General features: G+C 40.3%; 1 protein-coding gene across 1 annotated transcript in view; it reads left to right on the forward strand.

Moving 5' to 3' along the window:
• ESR2 (estrogen receptor 2 (ER beta)) overlaps window positions 1–20,052 on the forward strand; it is a gene marked incomplete at its 3' end in the record, with an annotated part of 35,373 nt that overhangs the window by 4,871 nt on the left and 10,450 nt on the right. Inside the window, exons 2-4 of the mRNA XM_010192221.1 lie at window positions 5,503–5,975; window positions 11,863–12,038; window positions 14,769–14,885. Of these exons, the coding sequence (XP_010190523.1) occupies window positions 5,542–5,975; window positions 11,863–12,038; window positions 14,769–14,885 (727 nt within the window). The remainder of the gene's footprint in view (window positions 1–5,502; window positions 5,976–11,862; window positions 12,039–14,768; window positions 14,886–20,052) is intronic.

Genomic DNA, 20,052 nt, shown 5'->3' on the forward strand with positions numbered 1-20,052 from the left:
CCCAACCCTTCCTTGCATTGGAGAAAGATGGTTTCTTTTAATAATAACGTACAAAATCTTCTGGTAGATCCTTGTAATTGTTACTTGTGTAAAAGTTTTAATAGATATTTCTTTCCTAATGGAACCTGCTATAATTTTCCCACTGAAATTCAAATATTCTTTTTGGTGGAATCTGTATTGAGTATCCATGCTGTGCTTTGAAGTGATGACATGGAGAGTAAAGAAGCTGAAGTCTCAGTTTGCATTTCTATTCTTGAGAAGGGCAGTGGCTTTCCGCTTCTGGTGTCTGGATCCTTAAGTCTATGAGACGTTTGTAACGTGCAAATCATAGAAAGCTTAAATCCATTCTGAAGTCTGATAACATTTTAAGGGTCTACAATTGAAAGGCTAAAAGCTATTGTAGTCAAACTTAACTCTGGTTTGAACTGAGGTCTGAAAATCTTTTCCATACCTTCCAGTGAACCAATCCCATTGCAGTATATGCAAGCCAGCTGTTTTCATGTACCATGAAGTGTTAAATGCTGATTGTTTTTGGACAAGACCCACAGCTCTTTCCTTCTTGAACAAAGTGGACAAGGTGACCAGGGTAATTAGTGATCCTTTGATATTCTTCAGTCTTTCCAGCACAGGAAAGATGAATTTTCCTCTGCTGAATGCTTCCAGTAGTGGATGAACATAGTAATAAAAAATGGAGAGCGACTAATCCTGCATCCTGCTCAAAGTGAGGTCAAGTTGCTCAGGGTCTTTTTCGGTCAGGTTTATTCGTATCTCCGAAGATTGAGATTTCACGGCCTTTCTGAGCATCCTGTTCCTGTCTTTAATTCTCACTGTGGAGAATTTTTTCATATGTCCAGATGGAATTTCCGTTGCACTGACTTATGACTGTAATCTCTTCTCCTGGCTTGTGCACTTTTTCTGAATGAAAGTCTGGATTTGTTGTCTTTGTAACTCCACTTCAGGGAATGGAAGACTGCTGTTAGCCCCCTCCCCTGCAGTCCTGTGTTCCTGTGATGGAACAAACCCAGTTCCCTTAGTGCCTCTGTGTATGCCACGTGCATTGAGCCCTGAAGTATATTTATGAATGTTTAGAATAGCCTAGAAGTTGTCAGTGTCCTCGGTAACACAAAGGCTAAGACAGGCCAAAGGGAGTGCTGGTTTTGCTTAAGAGTTTTAAAGTATTCTTGCCACTGTGCTTTTAAGCTGCAGTATTTTCTTCAGCGGAGGTCTAGATCTCAGTGAGAAAAGACTAATAATATTGCAGGAATGAGTACAGCATCTGAGGTCTGGACATTCATCTTTACTTTCATTTTGCTCCCCTATCTGTCCCCTACTTGTTGCATCTAGTCCCTCTCAGGTAATAATAAACTTGTTTACTTATGGACCTTCTGTTGGCAGTAGCTGGCACTGCTGCGTTTAATGAGTAATGAGTTTTTCACAAAACTTGGAGCACAAGTGCCATCAGGAATGACTTTCCTTTAATGATCACTTTTTGAGAAAATGATTCAGCTCCTTGTTGCAGTGAGCTGCGTAAAGTTTAACTTAGCAGAATATCAATAGAACGTGGAGGGGCTTTGCCTGTGGAGTAGTGGAATGCATGCTTGCTGAATCACCTTTAGTAAAATGTAAGGAAGAACGATTGTACTTCAATTTAAGCATAGCAGAGAAGAAGGTTATCTTAATTCTCTATTGCAAAAAAGTCTTTGCTCAAAATATATGATTTGCCTATAAATGTCTAAGCAAGTTGTAGTGTATGTTGATGGAATGGTGCCTGAGAACTTCCACCGCTCTCTTGCTCTTTGCAGACTGTTGTGTTTTTCTAGGAAAATCTATTTTATTATGTTTCCAAGTAGGCCCTAAAACATGGCAACCTGCCCTCCCTACCCATTTTTTCTTCGTTATGTCATCCAAGGCTTTTAAAAAGATACTTGGTATCTGTAATGTGCAGTAACTGGCTTTTGAGTTTGTTCAAATAGGTCAGATGGCTTAATTATTTACCCATGTGTCTGTTTGACTGTGACATCTAAACCAGTTCTTGTGCCTGACCTGGTGTGTCTTGCGTGGTGACTCTCAAGACACATTGCGTTCTGTATGTAGAGCTCTTTAAAGACAAGAAACCTATTTTTTTGGTGGACAACACTGACAGCATCACATTTTTGTTCCTACATCTTTGTGGATAGTGGTGTCATCTGCTGTGCATTGGGGCCAATGGAACTATTTTGTGTTATGCCAGATGTGAACCCTGTTTTAGATTTGTGAATGGTAAGTGTTACTCAAGGAATTGGGCAAAATGGCTATTTACATGATAGTGGCATTTTAGTTGTTGAGTATCTTGCTAAACTAAACTGGCTTAAGTGGATTGAAACATTTGCAGTCTCCACTGTTCTATACTTAGAGAAGACTGTAGTACAAAACTAATGGATACCTGTTTTGTTTCTGTGTCTGGTAGAGATCCAGTGCAGTGCTGATAGCCCAGATTTAAGTAATATACTCTAAAATTGAGTCATGCTTTTAAAAGTCTCTCTTCAGAGAAGGAGGGCGTGTTGGAACAGGATTCCATTTTGTGTAGAAGTTAATTTTGGTTTAATGAATGATGCTTAAAATATAAGGACGTTATATCAGGATGGAACAAATTTATTAGCCTGTTTCACTACTTATTGTAATCCTTGGTTTAAATGTGGCCGTGCTTCCTTCTGAAGTATTGGTGTTAGTGGAGCTTTTCTCTAGCCTTGAATCTCAAGATTCCCTCAATATGCAGCCCTTCGTTAAGACACAGAACTTCACAGTCCAGCAGTCAGTTTTTAGGACCTTCTGAGCAACACTGGATAATTTCAGCAGCTTCCTTTTGTTTCTTAGGCTCTGGGCTTCCAGTTCTAAATTCTCCGGGTATAAGGAAATGTGAACAATATAGATCTGCAGTCTACTGTGGCTAAACTATTTCTGCTACCCACGTTAATTATCTTAAGCCAACGTGTATTTTTTTCACCATATTGCAGTCTGCTTCAGGCTAGGGGTAGAGCTTTCTTCAACCTCCTGGAAGCCAGTTCTTTCTCTTGTAACTAAGTCATGAGCAGTCTGTTTTCGACCAAGGCTGTACTGACTTTTCATGCTTGCATGGACTCCTCCCTCTAAAACAAACCTCACTTTTGCTTCTCGTAACTTCTCTGTGTGTTTCTAAATACTGTGTGGTGCCCTTTGGAGAGAATATGCCCTTCTGCTAAGCAGGCAGTTATCCCGAATACCACTGTACTTTATTACCTCTCCAGAAAACCATGACTTGAAGCTCAGTTGATTTCAGTTCATGGAATTGTGTAATACCAGCTCTCTCTGTTTTCTCTGTTTTTGCAGCATATGTACATATATTTTCCAAATGTCGGAGGGAAACTACACAACCGATTGCCTGCTGCAAAAAGCTATCAATTTATATACCAAAACGTCTCTAGCTGACTAGAACAGACATGTAGTTGTAGTGCCTCCCAGGTCCTTATCTCAGAAGGGCTTGGGGTTACCCTGCACCGTGTGCCCTTTGCAGGAGAGCAGAGGGATGCAGTTAGCGCAGTGTCCACACACGCCTTGAATACGTGCAGCCTCTGAGAGTGCAAAGAGTGTTTTACCACCCAGAAGCTTTAAATGCATTTTGAATTTGGTGTCCTCTCTGGGCCCATTCGTAGTAAGCACTGCAAATAGTCTTAAGCTAATTTCTTAGTTCTATCATTTGCTGCTTAAAAAATTATTCTGGGTACTCCCCCCATAATCTGGAAGTGAAAACGCCTTTGAGATTTTTCAGTGCTTTTTGCAGTGAAAATTGAATGATGCTTGGTTTCTTTTAGAGGGAAATGTGACTCATCTGGCTGGGGCAAATGAAGCATGTAGATTGTGTGAGGAGTGGGGTCAGACTCCTCGGCTTTGGCTGCATGGGAGTCCCAGGGCAGCAACTCTGGACATGAACAGCTGCTGAGTTATCTCCTTTTCCTGTTTCCCACAGAGGAAAAAACAGCAGCTGGGTCTGAAGTGCCTGAGATGATTTAAATGAGTTCCTGGTTATTTCTACAGATATCTTCAGTTTCAACAACTGAGTGTAAACTGAGAAGGAAGGATGAGCTCTAAGCTATCCATTTTATTCAAAAATACTATTTCTTACATTTTTTGGTTAATGCTTCTACCCTCAGTCCTGGTCCTAGAGGAGAAAAAGCTGTCAATGCCCCAGGATGGCATATTAGAAATGCCGTCTGGCTGAGATTTTTTGGGATGGGGAGGTTACTGGTACTTCAGCAAACCTGTATTTGAATCTTCCTCTTGCTTTATGATCACGTGAGGTGAAAAAAGGTAAGACTATTTAGCATCAACACTTTGGCCACTTCTGGAATAGCGAAGCTGTGGGTGACTTTTTAATTATCGTGTGATTTTTCATGTCAGGATCTTATGAAATCTGTTAAAATACACTACAGTATCATTTCTGAGGGCCAGAACTTGCTGTTTTGGAAAGAGAATTGTTTTGGATTGCAAGATATAAGAGGGCTGAACGTCTGTGTTCAAAGCTGGGATGAATTGCAGATGAAACCCATAGTGAGGAATAACAAATATTTTTAAATGCTACTGTAAAAGTAATGCTTCCACAACTGCGGGTATGTCTTAGGAGGATGGGTTTGGTGGGCTTTTTTATTATTATTTTAAAAATTATTTCTCCCTTACATAATTTGGGTACCTAAATCTGGCAAAGAGTATTTACTCTGGGCAAATTAAGGTCTCTGTTTTGATAGCTGTTTCTGATGGGAGGAAGAATGGAGAAGTTGGGATGGATATGGATAGTGGTGGAAATTATAAAGCTTCCAGACCTTACAAAATTGCTCGAGTTCTGTGTAGGCAGCTTTGCATTTTCTACTTTTATAATGGCAGCACCTCTCAGTGCTCAAGCTGCATTTCTTACTGACATCCATTACACGTTTTCCTCTTCTGTGGAGAAGGATGTGCAGTGGAGTTCTGGTTTTGGAAGTTGAAGGAGGTGTGTGTGTGTGTGTGTGTGTGTGTGTGTGTGTGTGTGTCCGACCAAAATATCTGCAGGAGCAGGAGGTGGTGAGTTTTTATAAAGGGAATTCATTTCTCAGGGCACTCATTCCATAGCTGTGGACCGCAGGGTAATTTTGTCTCTGACACAGAGCAGTTTTACCCTGGCTATAACGAGTTACTTTTGTTTAGATCCAAGTTGTCACTGGAATCTTTGTTTCAGACTTCAAGCTATGTTTATATTTTTAGTTATTTTTTAAGGGAGTCTAAACTTAACATGCCTCTTAGCCTTTATTTTTAAGGACGTTCTAGAAAGCTTTCTTTTTCTTAAAGGCAGCAAGTTTGTACATTGACTCTTCAAGTGCATTCGGTATGTATTTTGTTTTAACAGGATATTTTTATATTTTCTGGTTTACTGATTCCTTTTTCTTTTGTAGAAAAGACTTAATATTGAAATTTCTTACCTTTTAATTCAACTTTTTTTATACTTTACCATCTTAGGATGAATATTTAAACAACCATCTTCAGTCTTGCTTCAAAATGTCCCTGTGTGCATCTTCTCACAAGGACTTTTCTCAGTTGCTGCCACTTCAGGACATTGAATGCAATAAAACAGAAATTAAAAGCTCACCCCCTGGTATCATCTCCCCAGTTCCCTACAGCTGCAATCAGCCCACGTTGACAGCAGAGCACAGTCCAGTCTATATTCCCTCTTCTTACGTGGAAAACAGACATGAATGTTCTGCCATGGCGTTCTGCAGTCCTGCTGTGATGAATTACAACATTACCAGCAATTTTGGTGACTCGGAGAGTGCATCTGTGAGGCAAACATCAAGCCCCAGTGTGCTGTGGTCTGCTCCCGGCCATCTCTCCCCTCTGACGTTGCACTGTCAGTCGTCGCTTCTGTACGCAGAGCAGCCAAAGAGCCCATGGTGCGAAGCAAGACCGATGGAGCCAGTGCTACCTGTGACCAGGTCAATACTACTCATTGCTTTAAATCTTTCCAGAAAATTATTTACAGTTTCTTTAGTTCTTTTAAGTCTTTTTATTTTAACATTTGAATTTTATGTGTTGGCCTCTCTGAAAAACGAAACAAAACCAGAAAACCTCCACCAACCACTAAATCAGTCCTGGGTTTTGTGGTTTTGTTTTACTTTTTCCTTTAACGTAACTTCTGGATTCTTTTTCAATACCTCCTTAGAGAACGATACGCTGACAAATGCACTGCAAATGCCTCCAATGCGGGGACTATTTACTGTGTATAAACAAAAGTCCATGACTGATAGGTACTACTTTGTGTAGTAAAAATGAATTTTGCTCTGGCAAATTAAGTCCTTTGAGTGAAAGAAGTAAAGGTTAATTCTTTTTTCCTTTTCATACAATGTATTTGAAATTCCATTTTATCTAGATTTTTTGTTCTGCATCTAATAGTTATGAAGGCTTTTCATGAACTTAGAATCAAAGAGAAGTATTTTCTTCGTTCTCAGTTTTAGCAGTACACACTGGCATGCATCGTGTTCGAAAGGGTGCTGCTACTGAAAAGTCTGACCTCGTTTCTTGTTGCTGTTCTCACCTGACGTTATGAAGGCGTTGTGAATGGCAGATTCACGGGCTATGTTTTCAGCTGTTAAGAAACTATCTGCAAAAACATTTCTCCGTTTTGCACAGTTACTCATCTCACAAACAGTAAGCAGTGTGTAGGTCATCGGCTGATGAAATCACTCCATTCATGGGCACAACAGCTGTTGGCTGCATAAAGGCACAGGGTTTTGCAGGTGCGGTTCAACCTTTAGCAGCTGTATGTTTATTCATAGGGCATCTTATTTAATTCAGCAGTCAGTGTCAGTACGAAAAAGAGTGTGTTCTGGCAACAGTTTATTTCAATTGTTAATAAAGGCTTTGTGCTATTTTTGAGACTACCCACATTCCTTCTGCAATAGGTGCGCCTTATGTTGTCTGCACAGGGCTGGGCGTCAGATCTGTGTCTGCTGTAGACTCGTAGGCTGCACAGATCTTCAACCTGCCCACCTGAGTAGTTGCTGTTTGGAGACAGCAGAGAGCAGCAGGCAGTGCTGGAGTGCGGGTCTACTTTAGGTGTAGGTGTGTGGATTGGGAGAGGCCGTTTGGGTAGCACTGCTATACAGAAGAATTCCCCAAGCAAGTCTAATGTGAACAGGGCTAACATCCAAACTCTTCCCACTTCGGTTAATGTTTCAGAACTTTGGCAGCCCTAGTAAGGGGCTGTAGGTTAGTGTTTGAGGCTTTCCAGATGATGGGACACAGCTGGAATAACCCAAGAGCAAGAGCACCCCTTCTAATGCTCTGCAGTGTGCTCTCTACATAGTCAGAAGAGAAGCCAAACCTGCCACACTGGAGTTTCAGTAAGTCTGAAGCCATTTGTATAGATTCATACAGATTATTGCTCTTGTAGCTGATGATGACCTGACTTCAAGAGAAGAATGAAATTCGGATTCTGAATTTATGGGTGACCTCTATTTGTTCAGCAGCAAGTAACTACTGCATTGCGTGGTAGCTGGACCCCCCCTTTGTGTACAGAAGTTGTAAAAAAAGAAAAAAATTATTAATTTGACATGGAAACACAAAAAGCAAGAGCTGTTATCTCCTTATTGTGGATATCTGTCCTGAAATAAGGCTGTAGAGGAAAAAAGCCCTGTGTTTCCTTTTGCTATATGCTTCGGTGCGGTCTTAAATTAATGTCATGAACATTATATTTATTACCATGGGAACAATGACTGTGACGCTACAGATTCGCACCTTATACCTTGAAGGAAGAGCTCTTGAAACTTAAAAGAATAGCTCTGGGGGAAGGGAGAGACTAATGCTGCCAAGTGTAATTTTAAACAGCATTGTCGTTTGAGAGAAAGAGTTTTGTTTGAAAGCTGAGTAGGAAAGCACCGCTACATATTTATGCCTGTTACACAGTTTATTTTACTTCTCTAATTAAAGCAAGAGTCTCACCGTGAGAGGAGTTTATTCTCCCTGGGTGTAAATTTCTGTTATTAGTTGCTGTGGTCCACCTTGCTAAAGCTGATGGTTGTGAAATTCGGGTCTCCTTGTAGATCACCTTGAAATAAGGAATCTGAATTCTCGGCGTTCCCTTTCCACACAGGAGGTTCATTACACAAATACAGAAGAAACTTATTTAACTTTGCTAAATGCAAATGTTATGCAGTGTAGTGTTACTTTGCACCAGTAGTTCCATGAAAAATCAATTGTATTCCATGTAAAAACAGATGTGAAATGGCAATTATTTGGTGATAAAGACTCTGCTATATTTATTTGCATTATAGGTCCTGGCAATAGAAATACTCTCATGAATTTTGTTGGTGCAGGATCACTCAATTTATATTAAAATGACATGAAGAGAAAAGGAGTGTGACAGTGCAATTATATGATATTTAAAAGTAGTCTGAAATGGATTTTTGCCTTCATCCCCTAGATAAAAGGGGTTTAATGAAAGAAACAAAAGGTTTATCTTAAAACTGATCGGATATATTCCTTTCTAAAAAGTATTAGGAAACTTTAATGAAGTTGCCAGAGTGATGTTTCTGAAACTTAATTTGTTCTTACTTTCTATTATTTTCCTTATGCTTCTGGCTAATTGCAGGCAGAGTGCGTAAGTAAAGGGTTTTGGGGGTACAGTCACTAGAAAATGAGGAAAATAAAGATTGAAAAAGTATTCTTCAGCTGATTTTTGCCCATCATCTTGCACACATTCTGAGAAAGGAAGAGCCTTCTTCATCCCATAGTTTAGGCTCGTATGGAATTGACTTATCTCCAGACACTGAATGAGCCATGTGGGAGGGAGGGAAGAATTGCAATAAATTATAAAATCCAGACTATTAATTTTTGGCTTAATGGATTTTTTTTTTCCTCAGTGTGGGTTTTTTTCCCTCTCTTTCTTTTTATAGTGTGCAATAGTTCAAGTTGTAAAAAAAAATCTAACAAATGCCAGGAGCAAATCTTGCTGCTCTTTAGGTCAAATCCTTGCCACTCTTCTCCATTTTTAATAAAAAGTTGAATTTATGTTCAGGTTCTCCAGGTGTGACAACATCAAGCACTCGCTGTGACAGAGCTAGAGGTAATTAGGAGACACGATAGATACTGAATAACCTAAATAGTCTCGCTCTTTCCTTCTCCTGTAGGGTAATCGTCACTGTTGATGACTAATAGGAAATCGCTGACTTGTTACTTTCAAAGAATTCTTCATTCTTTTAATGAAAACATAATATCTCTATATAGGAACCACAGCTGTAATATAGAGAGGAGTATTAGGAGGTATAAAGTGATAAATCTTTGTCCGTGTGGCTCCTTGGCAGCAGCCAGGGTACAACCCCTCGTTATCCTGCAACCTTCAGTGCAGGAGCTTTGTGAGCATCCAGCCAGCTACTGCCAGTTCTTCTGGAGGACCTGGCAGCTCATTCCTCTGCTGAAGATGCTGCAGTGCGCCAGTCCCAGAACATGAGGAGGTGTTCTCTAACCATGTGTGGGACTGCCTGCTCTGGTTTGCGATTTGGATGCGCTCTTTGATTGCAGGGTAAGGAACGCGTACCTTAAAGCTCTCAATTATTTCCTAGTTCTGTGGTCCTTAAAGATGACAGCAACAGAATGATTGGGTTTGAACCTCCTGCTGTGCCGCTGCAGCTATTCAGACGAGCAGATCTGAGGCCGGTTCAGCCTGCAGGAGGAATTCATGCCCCATGGTTGCTCTGTGCACAAGCTGTTTGCCACAGTCTGCAGAAGTCATGCACCCTGCATGTGTGCAGGGTGACGGTCATTAAACTTTTAAGCAGGGAAAGAAAAAGTGTTTTCTAAAGCACTTGTCGTGGCTGGGAGGTAAAAAACACCACTCCTCAGTAAGATGTTACAGTGTGTGGTTTTTCTTTGTTTTCATCCATAGCGTCTCGGTGCTTTAACAAGGGCAATCAACAGCGCTCTGTACAGCGTATCAGTCACTGATATGCTCTCTGGCTGATTCTGGTTGTCTTCTGACTCTCACAATTGGGTCATGATTCCCAAGTAAAGGGAGTATAAACACACCTCTTCTAATAATATGAAACACCGAATTACTTATTCGTTCAAATACGGGGAAAAGGAAAGAATAGCAATGCTTTTTCCTCTCTGTATTAGCAGCACGTTAGGCGTGTATGATACGGTCCCTTTATTCTAGAGGAGGGTTCCCCTGCGCTGGGGTGCTCAGTGTGGCAGAAGGGGAAATGATGTAGGGATTCAGCAACCCATTAACAGGAGGCTGAGTGTGTAACCAGAACAGACTCCTTAAACATGTAAATACTCTGATGCCCTGCGATATCTGAATGAATTAACATTTTTAAAAAGCTTGCAGTAACTTAACTGTACAGCAAACACCTTAATTTTTCTCTTTTGTCATTTGCTCTATGACCGCCTTTTTTTCTTTCCAAATTTTCCACTAGGAAATTGGAGTGTGCACTCCTCAAATACTTACAAACTCGATGGTTTCTAGTTGGCATGTGGGTGTGTTTGACCTTACCTCCTGTCATGAAACCAGCACAAAGTCTACTTTTAAAGTGCTAGTTAAAGGCTCTTTGACAGCGCTTTCAGCACGTCTCCACTGTTCCCCTTCAACTTGCTCTTCCTGGTGAACAGGTTTCTTCTGCCCTGGCAAGGTACCCTTGTTCTTTAGAAGTTCTGAACCATTTTGCCTGCTGTCTTATCTCAAATTATAGTTCTTCTTCTCCTTAACCCTGCTAGAAGGTAGGATGAGGAAAATTCTGCAGTTTCTAACTTCTGTTGACTCTACAGCTTTCCTTTTGTCAAACTGCTGCTGTTTGCTCATGACAGTATATTCTCTCTGTCTAGAAACTGTCCTGACAATGAAGGTAAGGCATGCTAAAACCTCCAAGGAAATGAGGTCCGGATAAAAAGCACACGATAGATGTTCTTCCTATACCTAAAAACCACTTTACTGATAATCTAAGTTCCTTTCCACTTGCTGTTTGTTTACAGGATCTTGGTGTCGAGCATTGCTGTTAATTCATGTTTTTATCCTGTTCTAATTTTAATCCAGCCACTAAGAATATTTCCAGTAAGTTGGAACTATTTGCAGCACTTCAGGAATGCATACATCTTATTACTTTATACGGAGCAATATTTTTTATGTATGAATGTATTTTAATAATTGTGTTTCTCCATTCTTCCTGTATTTAGACTTCCTTTTATTTAGCATTAGGACGATCAGTGTGGGTTGTCACTTCGAGCAGAAAGCTTTGTCTAACATTGTAAGTTGATCTTGTAGGCTGAGATTCACATTTCAAGGTATTTGACTCCAGCATCTCATTGAATTAATAAAGCCTCATTTAAAGGATTAAATACTTGATGCTAGATATGTATTGCTGCATCTAGAATTTTGCCTTGTTCACAGTACGAAGCAAGTGCAGCTCTGTTTGTGGTAGTGTTTATCATGTGAGTCCAAACTGTTTAAGTTCTTTTTTCCATGTGAAGCTTCTCAAAGGCAAATGGTTCACAAATTCTTGGACTTGTGCGTTTCCAAAAATTCTTCAAGATCCGTCAGCATTCCATATGATTTTCCCAGAGTTCATGTGAATGACACATCAGCAGTCCAGTTTTATCCCTTGCAGTACTCCAAGACTTTGTAGTCTGTCATCGCTGAAAGCTCTGGGATCGGACTATGTGCTTTGAATAACCTAATCAGAAAAATGCTTAGCAGTGTTTCAAACTATCCCATGTTCAGTAATAAGATGACTCTATATAGAGAGATAGAAGACAGTGGAAAATAATGAAATGCTTTGCAATGTGGATTAATTTTTTCCTCTTCTAGCAGATGTTTTTATTTTCTATCAGAGAAATGCTAAAAAGAAAAACTAATGGCAACGACTGCACAAGCCCAATTGCAAATAATCCTGGCTCAAAAAGGGATGCTCACTTCTGTGCAGTCTGCAGTGACTATGCTTCAGGATATCACTATGGGGTCTGGTCATGTGAAGGCTGCAAAGCATTCTTCAAAAGAAGTATTCAAGGTAAGAGAATCAGCTTTTGATAACTTTGCTCAAAGAAGTTGTTTTGTATGATCAGGGGCTGCAGCGGTTGATCTAGTAATGAGTTGGCATAAAATCCTGGGGTGTGATGCTGCATGCTGAAAATAGAGCAACTCATGATTTGACTGTCTTTTGGCTCTTACCAAGATCTGGAAACATTACAAAGTGAGCAGCTGAATTCTTTAGTGAAGAGGTGAAATGCATAGCACAGGAAGGCCCTGTAGCAAAGGCCTCGATGGGATGGCACTGCAGACCTGTGAATGTGATCGCAGTTTATGCCCCAGAGTAGAGATGGTAATTGTGAATTTGTTATAATAGACACAGTTAGAGTGGGTAATTGTCTGAAAACTGCTTGCCAGGAGCTGTTCTTGACAAGAGTATATTGCCTGGAGCTGTTGAGTTATAGTGTATAATATCTGCACAGTATGTAGGATATAAAATTACACATAGCAAGTACTAGGTGCAAACCTGATTACTGTTATTTCTCAGCCCTCCACCCTCCAGAGCCTGCATTTCAGTATTTCTTACTCTGCCAGATCCCTTTATCTAAAATTTCCACTTCAGTATTTAAATTCTTAAATATTTCCAAATAGTCCAATTTGCTGAGTGGCCGCAGCCTCAAGGAAGTGTAGGTCTCCACGTTTGTTGCCACAGCCTGTGGGCAGTGACTTATGCATCATATTGCAGCTTTGGAGCACTTCATGTCTTTAACCTCGGCTCTAGTTTTCATGTTCTTTGGCCTCATCTGGAGCCTCCTGGTGGAAGTTTAACTGGATTGACTACATGCAGATACTAGCACAGAAAATCCTGTCATTTTTTGGTCTGCAATGTTCCCTTCCTCTTCTGCAGACAAAGCCTTTGGCAATCTTGAGATATTTACTTCTGAATCAATATGGCAGAGTTGGCGTCACCATTAGAATCAAATTTAATTCAAAACTTCTTTGCCTTTTCAATTTGTTGTGCAAGTTCTGCATGGGTGAATAGCAATTTCTATAAGCTGGTGCAAGTTCTTTTGATTTCTAAAGTAATTGAAGAGAACTTTGTCTCCAGTTTGTCACAAATGGACCCTGAATTTGATCTCAAAGTTTTTTATGTCAGGAAAATTATTTGCCTGCTCCGTGTTGCTCGCATGTGCTTTGGCTGTGAACAAGTTACCCATTGTGGCCTTTTGTACACCTTAATGTACCCTGTCAGGTAACATTTTTTTGTCATTCAAAGAAAGGAAAGTAAATTCTTGGCATAAAACACTATCAAGCACTTAGTTGCAACTGTTGTTATGAAGGATACTGCTTATAAAAACAAAAAATTTCTGGGCCTACCGTACACCAAAATGTTGGGCCAACGTCCAATTAAAATTAGATGGCATGCCTGAGCAACTGTGTGTGGTCTCCTCTGCTTATCCCAGTTCATGGTGCGCTGTAGTTCATCCCGCATCTCTGAACATCTGCCTGCGAGCTGAAGTATCCCAAGGCCGCTTTGTGCTCCTGTGTGCCTGGGTTATAGCGCAGCAGAGAGCTTCCTTCTCCTTTCCCCCCATGTTGTGTGAAGAGTGATAAGGAGTAATTTGTGTTTCAGTCATATCTCCCTGTAGGAAATGGGACGAACTGTAACCTGATGTCTTCTTTTCAAAATTGATGGTTCAAAAATTCAAGGTTAAAGTTATTTTAATTTTGCGAGGAAATAGTCACAATGGTTCAGTTAAATAATTACTCTTGGGGTCATGAACTCTTGGACTTGCATAAGTAAAAAACATTCTGGTAGCTGTATCCTAGCCTGATCTCTCCTTAAAGTTTGAAACAAATAACTTTAAAAATAACCTGGGAGAAAAGGCATTAAGAAATGTAAATGAGAGAATATTTTTGCATCCTTTGATAACTACTGCAAGAGAGATTTCCGCTATTTGGCAGGAGATTATTTGGTTGTATTTACACCGAAAGCGTGTTCAAGCCCAGTTTACAGTAATGAAACTTTGGACCAGATTATTGATTAATGAAATACAATAATGTAAAGGGGTTTGGGGTGGGGACAAGGTGAGGTGAGAAGACAACAAAAGAAGCTGAAGTGGAAACTGGTGAAAATAAGAGAAGCACTTGTCCACAGTGACTAAAAATTATGCTTTCTGCTTGTGCTTTTCTTTGTACTCTGCAGTGTGCATTATGTTATACTACAGCTTTTTTTTTTCCTCTTGGGCTGCTTTTTTGAATTAACTTTGGTCCAGGGTCAGTCCTCTAAAGGCTTCTTCATTCCTGGAACTCACCGTGTCAGAGAGTTCAGTAAATAGAGCTGTGGTTTACCTAAATCTTTGCAGGACCAAAGCTGTGTGCGCTGCTGCTTTCAACTCTGCTGAGGAAATCAAAAATCGATGGTCTGCCATCTGTAGAGTCCCAATACACAGTAGGAACTGGGAGGTTGGGAGCAAATTTCCACAAGCGCATATGTCCTATTTTAAAGGATGAGTTGCTATTAGAAGGTTCTTGGTTATCTAGTATTGACCAGTAACAGCCAGTCTGTGTTATTTGGTTACTATTTGAGGCTACAGAATGATGTTTTCAGTATACGATAAATATGCATTTTTGCATCAGTTAAACTAGTGGAGCTTAGATACGGGCGTATGAAAAAGTTGAGATGCTTAAGATAAAGAAAGACCTAATTCAGAAGTAGCCAAGAGAGACTGTTGGAGATGCTGAATTTTCTCTTTTCGCTCTGCTGCAGGACATAACGATTACATCTGCCCGGCTACCAATCAATGCACGATAGACAAAAACAGGCGCAAAAGCTGTCAGGCATGCCGGCTACGGAAGTGCTATGAAGTGGGAATGATGAAATGTGGTGAGCTGTGTGTCTGTGTTGTTTGCTCGGGTTTCGCTGGCCTCTTTTTTTCCCTTTGGTCAATTCTGTACAGCTATTTTTTTCCTCTTGGAATCCTAAAAAGGCATAACAGACAATCAGAGCGAGGTTTAAGCTCGTTTTATAGGAAGGAGTGCATTGATTCTTAAAGTGGAAAAAGACTTCTCATTTTCAGAAAAAACCTTTGGGAAGGAGTAAGGTGTAGGGTCAGCACAGGAAAACCACAGCACCTCTGCAGAGCTCTGTGGAGGCAGTTTACTTGCATGCTACATTCTGCAGAATGCGAAGCCAAGACCTGCTGCTGCCAAAGCCTCAAACCAAACTGAAATCTCTTCTAATATGGGGTAAATAAGCCTGTACTCTGTTCTGCTGGTTGGATCTAATGCAAGAACAGCAGTGCTGCAACAGCGCAGTAGTTAATAAACTAAGTGAAACTGCTGCTGACAGCGCTCACCTTCCAAACATTGGTGGTTGGGGACTTCTGCTTTAGAAGACGTTTCTTGTATTTAATAGGTCTTAACATATTAATGGAATGACAACTTGTCCGTTGTCCCTCTTTTTAATCCTGTGATGTCTTAGCATCTACAACATCCCATAGCAAGGAGTTCTGCAACTTGACCACAAGTCACACAAGGAGCCAGCCCTCTGGTTGCTAGGCTTTGGTGAGGCTTTGGAGGGGCAGAAGGAGATGGCAGGAGGAGGGCTGTTGGTTTTTGTTGTTGTTTATTTAACAGGCTATTTTCACAGTTTTTCACATTTCACTCCAGCTCTTCCGTCAAAAGAAGCAGTGAACAGTCACAGCCTGTCACTGCACCACTCAGAATTGTCCAGCCTTTTCTCTTAGTCCCAATTTGTACTTACAGTGATGTGACTTGGCTGTAGTTGTACGTTTATAGATGATATTTTAAAGGTTACTTTTAAGAAGAAAATAACTTAAAAGATCTTTCAATATTTAATGTACATTCACAGTCAAGCTTTGTTGTTGTTTCTTATAGATTCCCCAGTTTACATGATAGAAATAGGCTGGGAAAACATCACATAGGAACACTGGAGTGGAAAGGAGAAGGTCACTGGGCTTGTTCCCCGGTAATTTGTAGGTGTGCATCTCATTTCATCCCATTTAATACAGATACCAATTTCTATTTCAAGGCTAGGCAGTGTTTTCATCCCCCCACTGCTTTGGTCTGAGGGCTGCCTGCAAAATATTATTTCTTTCATTAGGAACATTCTTTAGAATTCCACCCTGCATTTATTGCTGGACGATTAATGCCCTTTTGTTCTTGTGGCATCGTTTTCTTGTAGCTTAGAGGCTCCTTTTCATCGTTAAATGTCTGGTTGTATTTACGGACTACATCATACTCCCTCACAATCTTTGGTTTATTAGGCTAGCTCCTCCTGCAGAACAGAAGAGTAGACGGAGCCTAGAAGTCATCAGAGTAGCCTTCCCCTCAATCTGCTCCAGGCTGAAATGATCCGTTTTGCACTTGGAAGACCAGATTCATGGGCAGTCTTCCTGTGCACTCTCCTGGCTGTAGTAGCTTTAATACAGATCTGTTTCTATGGGAGTTGTTCTCTGTGTACGATCCAGGATCCTATTTGCCTTTTTCATGGGTGCAGCGTGCTGGCAGTTCATAGTCATTCTGTGATCTGCTATGATTGCAGTCTCCCTGTTCATTTCTAGCTGATAACTTCCAGCTTAAAGCTACAATTTCAATGGCTCCTTGTGTTATTTTTGTACCCCTGAGGTACATTTAGGTTCTGTTGATCAAGTCAGCTAGTTCTTTCCGTGTGAAGCTCCTGTCTTCTTCAACACTGATGATTCATCTCAGCTTCATTGGTGTTTTGCATTAATATGGTCTTAGCTGTCTGGCCTCCAGAAAGGAAAGCCTTCTGTTTGCAAATGAGACTCCTTTTGAAACCTTACTTTCTGAAGTAGCTTCACTGCCTTTTGTTCATCTGTATGACTGAGAATTTTATTCAAAGTTTTTCCGACAGGGGAAACCGCTGTTTCGAGCCTCAGTTCTGGAGTTTGAGAGCTTTTGTAAAGAGTAATTCCACTATGGTATTATAAGGTCGTCCTCCACAATGCTTTTCTTAGATGAATTCTTTTGTTCTACTTGTCCAGGTTTATGATTAGACCTCACAGGCACTACAGTATTAAAAGTAATAAATAATGATAATAAATACTTACGTATTAACCTATGTTCCTTTTAATCTTGTCACATATTCATGAACATATTTTCCTACAATAATAAATGTTTATAGGACATTAATGACTGTGTCAGACTAAAAATTATACTCTGAAACTATAACGGAAAAATAGCAGAAACGGTTTTATTTTTTTTAAAATAGTAGCACTGAAATTTGAGACTCCTGAGAATCTGAACAAAAATGTCTCTGTAGGAAATCTGTGTTGCCTACTGTTCCAATAAAGAAAGCTTCTGCTAAATTTTGGCACTAGGACTACTCAAAATGATAGAGAAAAAAAAAAAGCAAAGCACTGTCACCAGGAACAAGGAAAACAGAAATACTGCAGTAAACTCTGCCCAGCAAACTCAAACAGGTTGGGATAACATTTATCATCTCATGGAGCTTTCAGGTGTTTGCCTGAAATGGACTGAACTGCTTGCCAAAGGCAGTGAAGAAGAGGACGGTTGCTTCATCACACAGCCACAGACACTCTGCGAGCAGCTATGCTCCTCTTTGTCTCTTTTGCTTCCTGAAGCTCGAATAAAGCTTCTCTTATAAGGAGTTTTCAGTTTCCCTGCTGGACTAGACTTACCTTTCATTCCACACCGCCCTGCCCTGCTCCTGTGTCTTTTCCTGCATCTGCCAGTTCTCAACCAGTTGAAAATGTCCCAGAGATAAACTCCTTTCTGCCCCCTCCCCGCCCCGAACGAGGAGGCTGAGGAGCCGTACTAAAATAGATAGACAGAAACATAGAAACTGCCTGTGAATATCAGCGTCACTCTGAGTCTGCAGAAGGAAAACCAGACTTTTCGGTTCAGGGCTTGGCTCTCTTTTTCCTCCTGTGCGTGGCTGCTGGGTGCAGTTTCTGGATAGCACTTTGAAATACTGCAAATTACTTTCCACACAGAAAGTATGTGGGGGAAGAAATGTTTCACGGCATTCTCTGGACATAAGATATATTAATTGTATTTTAGCTATTATAGAAATTACTGTAATTTCAGCTCATGTTCTCGTGCGTGTGTGGCAGACAGCAGCAGCTTTGTCAGTAGGTCTGCTCTGTGAATACAGGCGCAGTCACCAGAACATTTGCATTTGCTTTCAAAGGTGAGTGGAGTGATGATGATTTACTAATGTATACTTGAGCAAGTTTTAAGCTCAAACACTTAAAAAAGTGATTATAATAAATCCAGTGGTAGAATCTGCAGTTGCTGCTGAACTGGTTAGATGGATAAGCAGCTGCCAGGGACCAAAATCAATGTTAAGAGCAACTGCCCACCGTATCAGACAGCAGAGGCATTTGCAATTTTCAACGATTTTTTTAAAGCAAGAGCCGCTTTAAAAATAATGTGTTTCACTGCCAGTAATACCTGGTGTGGCTTGTTCGTGGGTGAGTGTGCAACAGGCTCAGTCTAATGCCTTTTTTTTCCTCAGTGTGCTGTAATTTTTATATTCATGTGACCATTTACCCGTATGGTCTATGGTGCTGTGGCTCAAGGTCTTGCCCTTGGTCCAGCATTCTCAGCTGAACACAGCTATTTTCTTGCACAAAGAATAGCTCTAAATAAGAGGAATGCTGTAGGAAAAATGAGGGACTTGCTCATCTTCTGCACTTCTCCTATTGCCTGAATTACCTTTATATGAATTAATATTAGCTAGTAAGTATAGTAGGGAGTGTGGCCAAGTTGGAAATAGTCCCTAATCTGGGAAGCTGTAAGTATTTTATTGCTATGCGTTTACACAGATTTATCTACATCTCTGTCTAGTTAAGCCAAACATTAAGCTAGTCTATAATTATTTCTACTATATAGTTTTATAAGCACTTATACATGAGTTTTATAAGCACTTACACATGCCTGTTAGGTGCTAATAGACGTACAGGTAAAATTTCTCAGTCCTGCCTAAACCTTAGACTTGAATAAAAACCGCAGAAGAGCCTTTACATTTTTGAAATGTTGTTTTAATTGGAAAGGCTGCTACTTTCTGATGTGTCAATGCACTAGCAAGGTTAAATGTTGTTTCCTTAGTTTTGTAATCTCACAGTCCACTTTTTTTTCCTTTTTTTTTTCTTTTTTAAATACAAGCAGAATAAATTTTAATCTGAAAATAAATGATATATCTTTTAAGTAATGATGAGCTTAGTTTCATGCACACTGCTTGGTGAATCAGCCTTCGCCTGCTTTGGCAATATATGGTGATTAAAACAGACAAACAATAATTCAGAATCTGGTTTGGTTGGAATTTGGGGGTTTTTTCCTCCTCTTTTTTTGTCACCATCTCTGGTTTTTTATTAACAAGTATTTCATGCAAAAATGTTGTAACACTCTTAGTTTGGCTTTCTACACCGGAGATGGGATTATAGAAACCGTTTTTATGTTTTAAATTGAGCTTTTTTAAAAAATAAGTAATAGTTACATGTGAAACTTGATTTAGTTAAATAACCTACAGTAACTCAAAGGGGCTTGCTCTTTCCAAGTAAGAACTCTCCAGAAGTGCTGAGACCTTTAATACTGTCAACAAGTATCACCACCTGGCTGAATTATTTTGAGATGGAGCACGGAGCTCAGCTGTGCAGATGGAAATTGTGCAAGGTAGTATCGATTAGAACAGGATGCTGGACTACTGTTTTTTAATAATTATTTAAAAATAATTATTTATTTTATTTCTTTGATCTTCTTTAAAGAACCTGGTCACTTACGTGTGTATTACGTTTTGGGCAGGCTACAAAGTGCTACGTCAAAATCTTTAGAACAGTGAATTGGAAAGAGTAGCTTGGGTCTTGGCAGCAAAGGCCTGGCATTTTTTGTGCCTCAGAGAAGTGTGGGTGTCAGTACAACAGAACAGAGGATGTGCAGTCCCACAAGAGTGCACTTGGTTCACTTCAGTGCCAGCAACTGAACTGGGGTCAAGGAGCTGGCTGCAAGTGCTTTCTTGACCATACACTGCTTCTGGAAGGTGTGTT

The sequence above is a fragment of the Mesitornis unicolor genome, unplaced genomic scaffold, assembly GCF_000695765.1.
Source record: "Mesitornis unicolor isolate BGI_N332 unplaced genomic scaffold, ASM69576v1 scaffold129, whole genome shotgun sequence".
NCBI lineage: Eukaryota > Metazoa > Chordata > Aves > Mesitornithiformes > Mesitornithidae > Mesitornis > Mesitornis unicolor.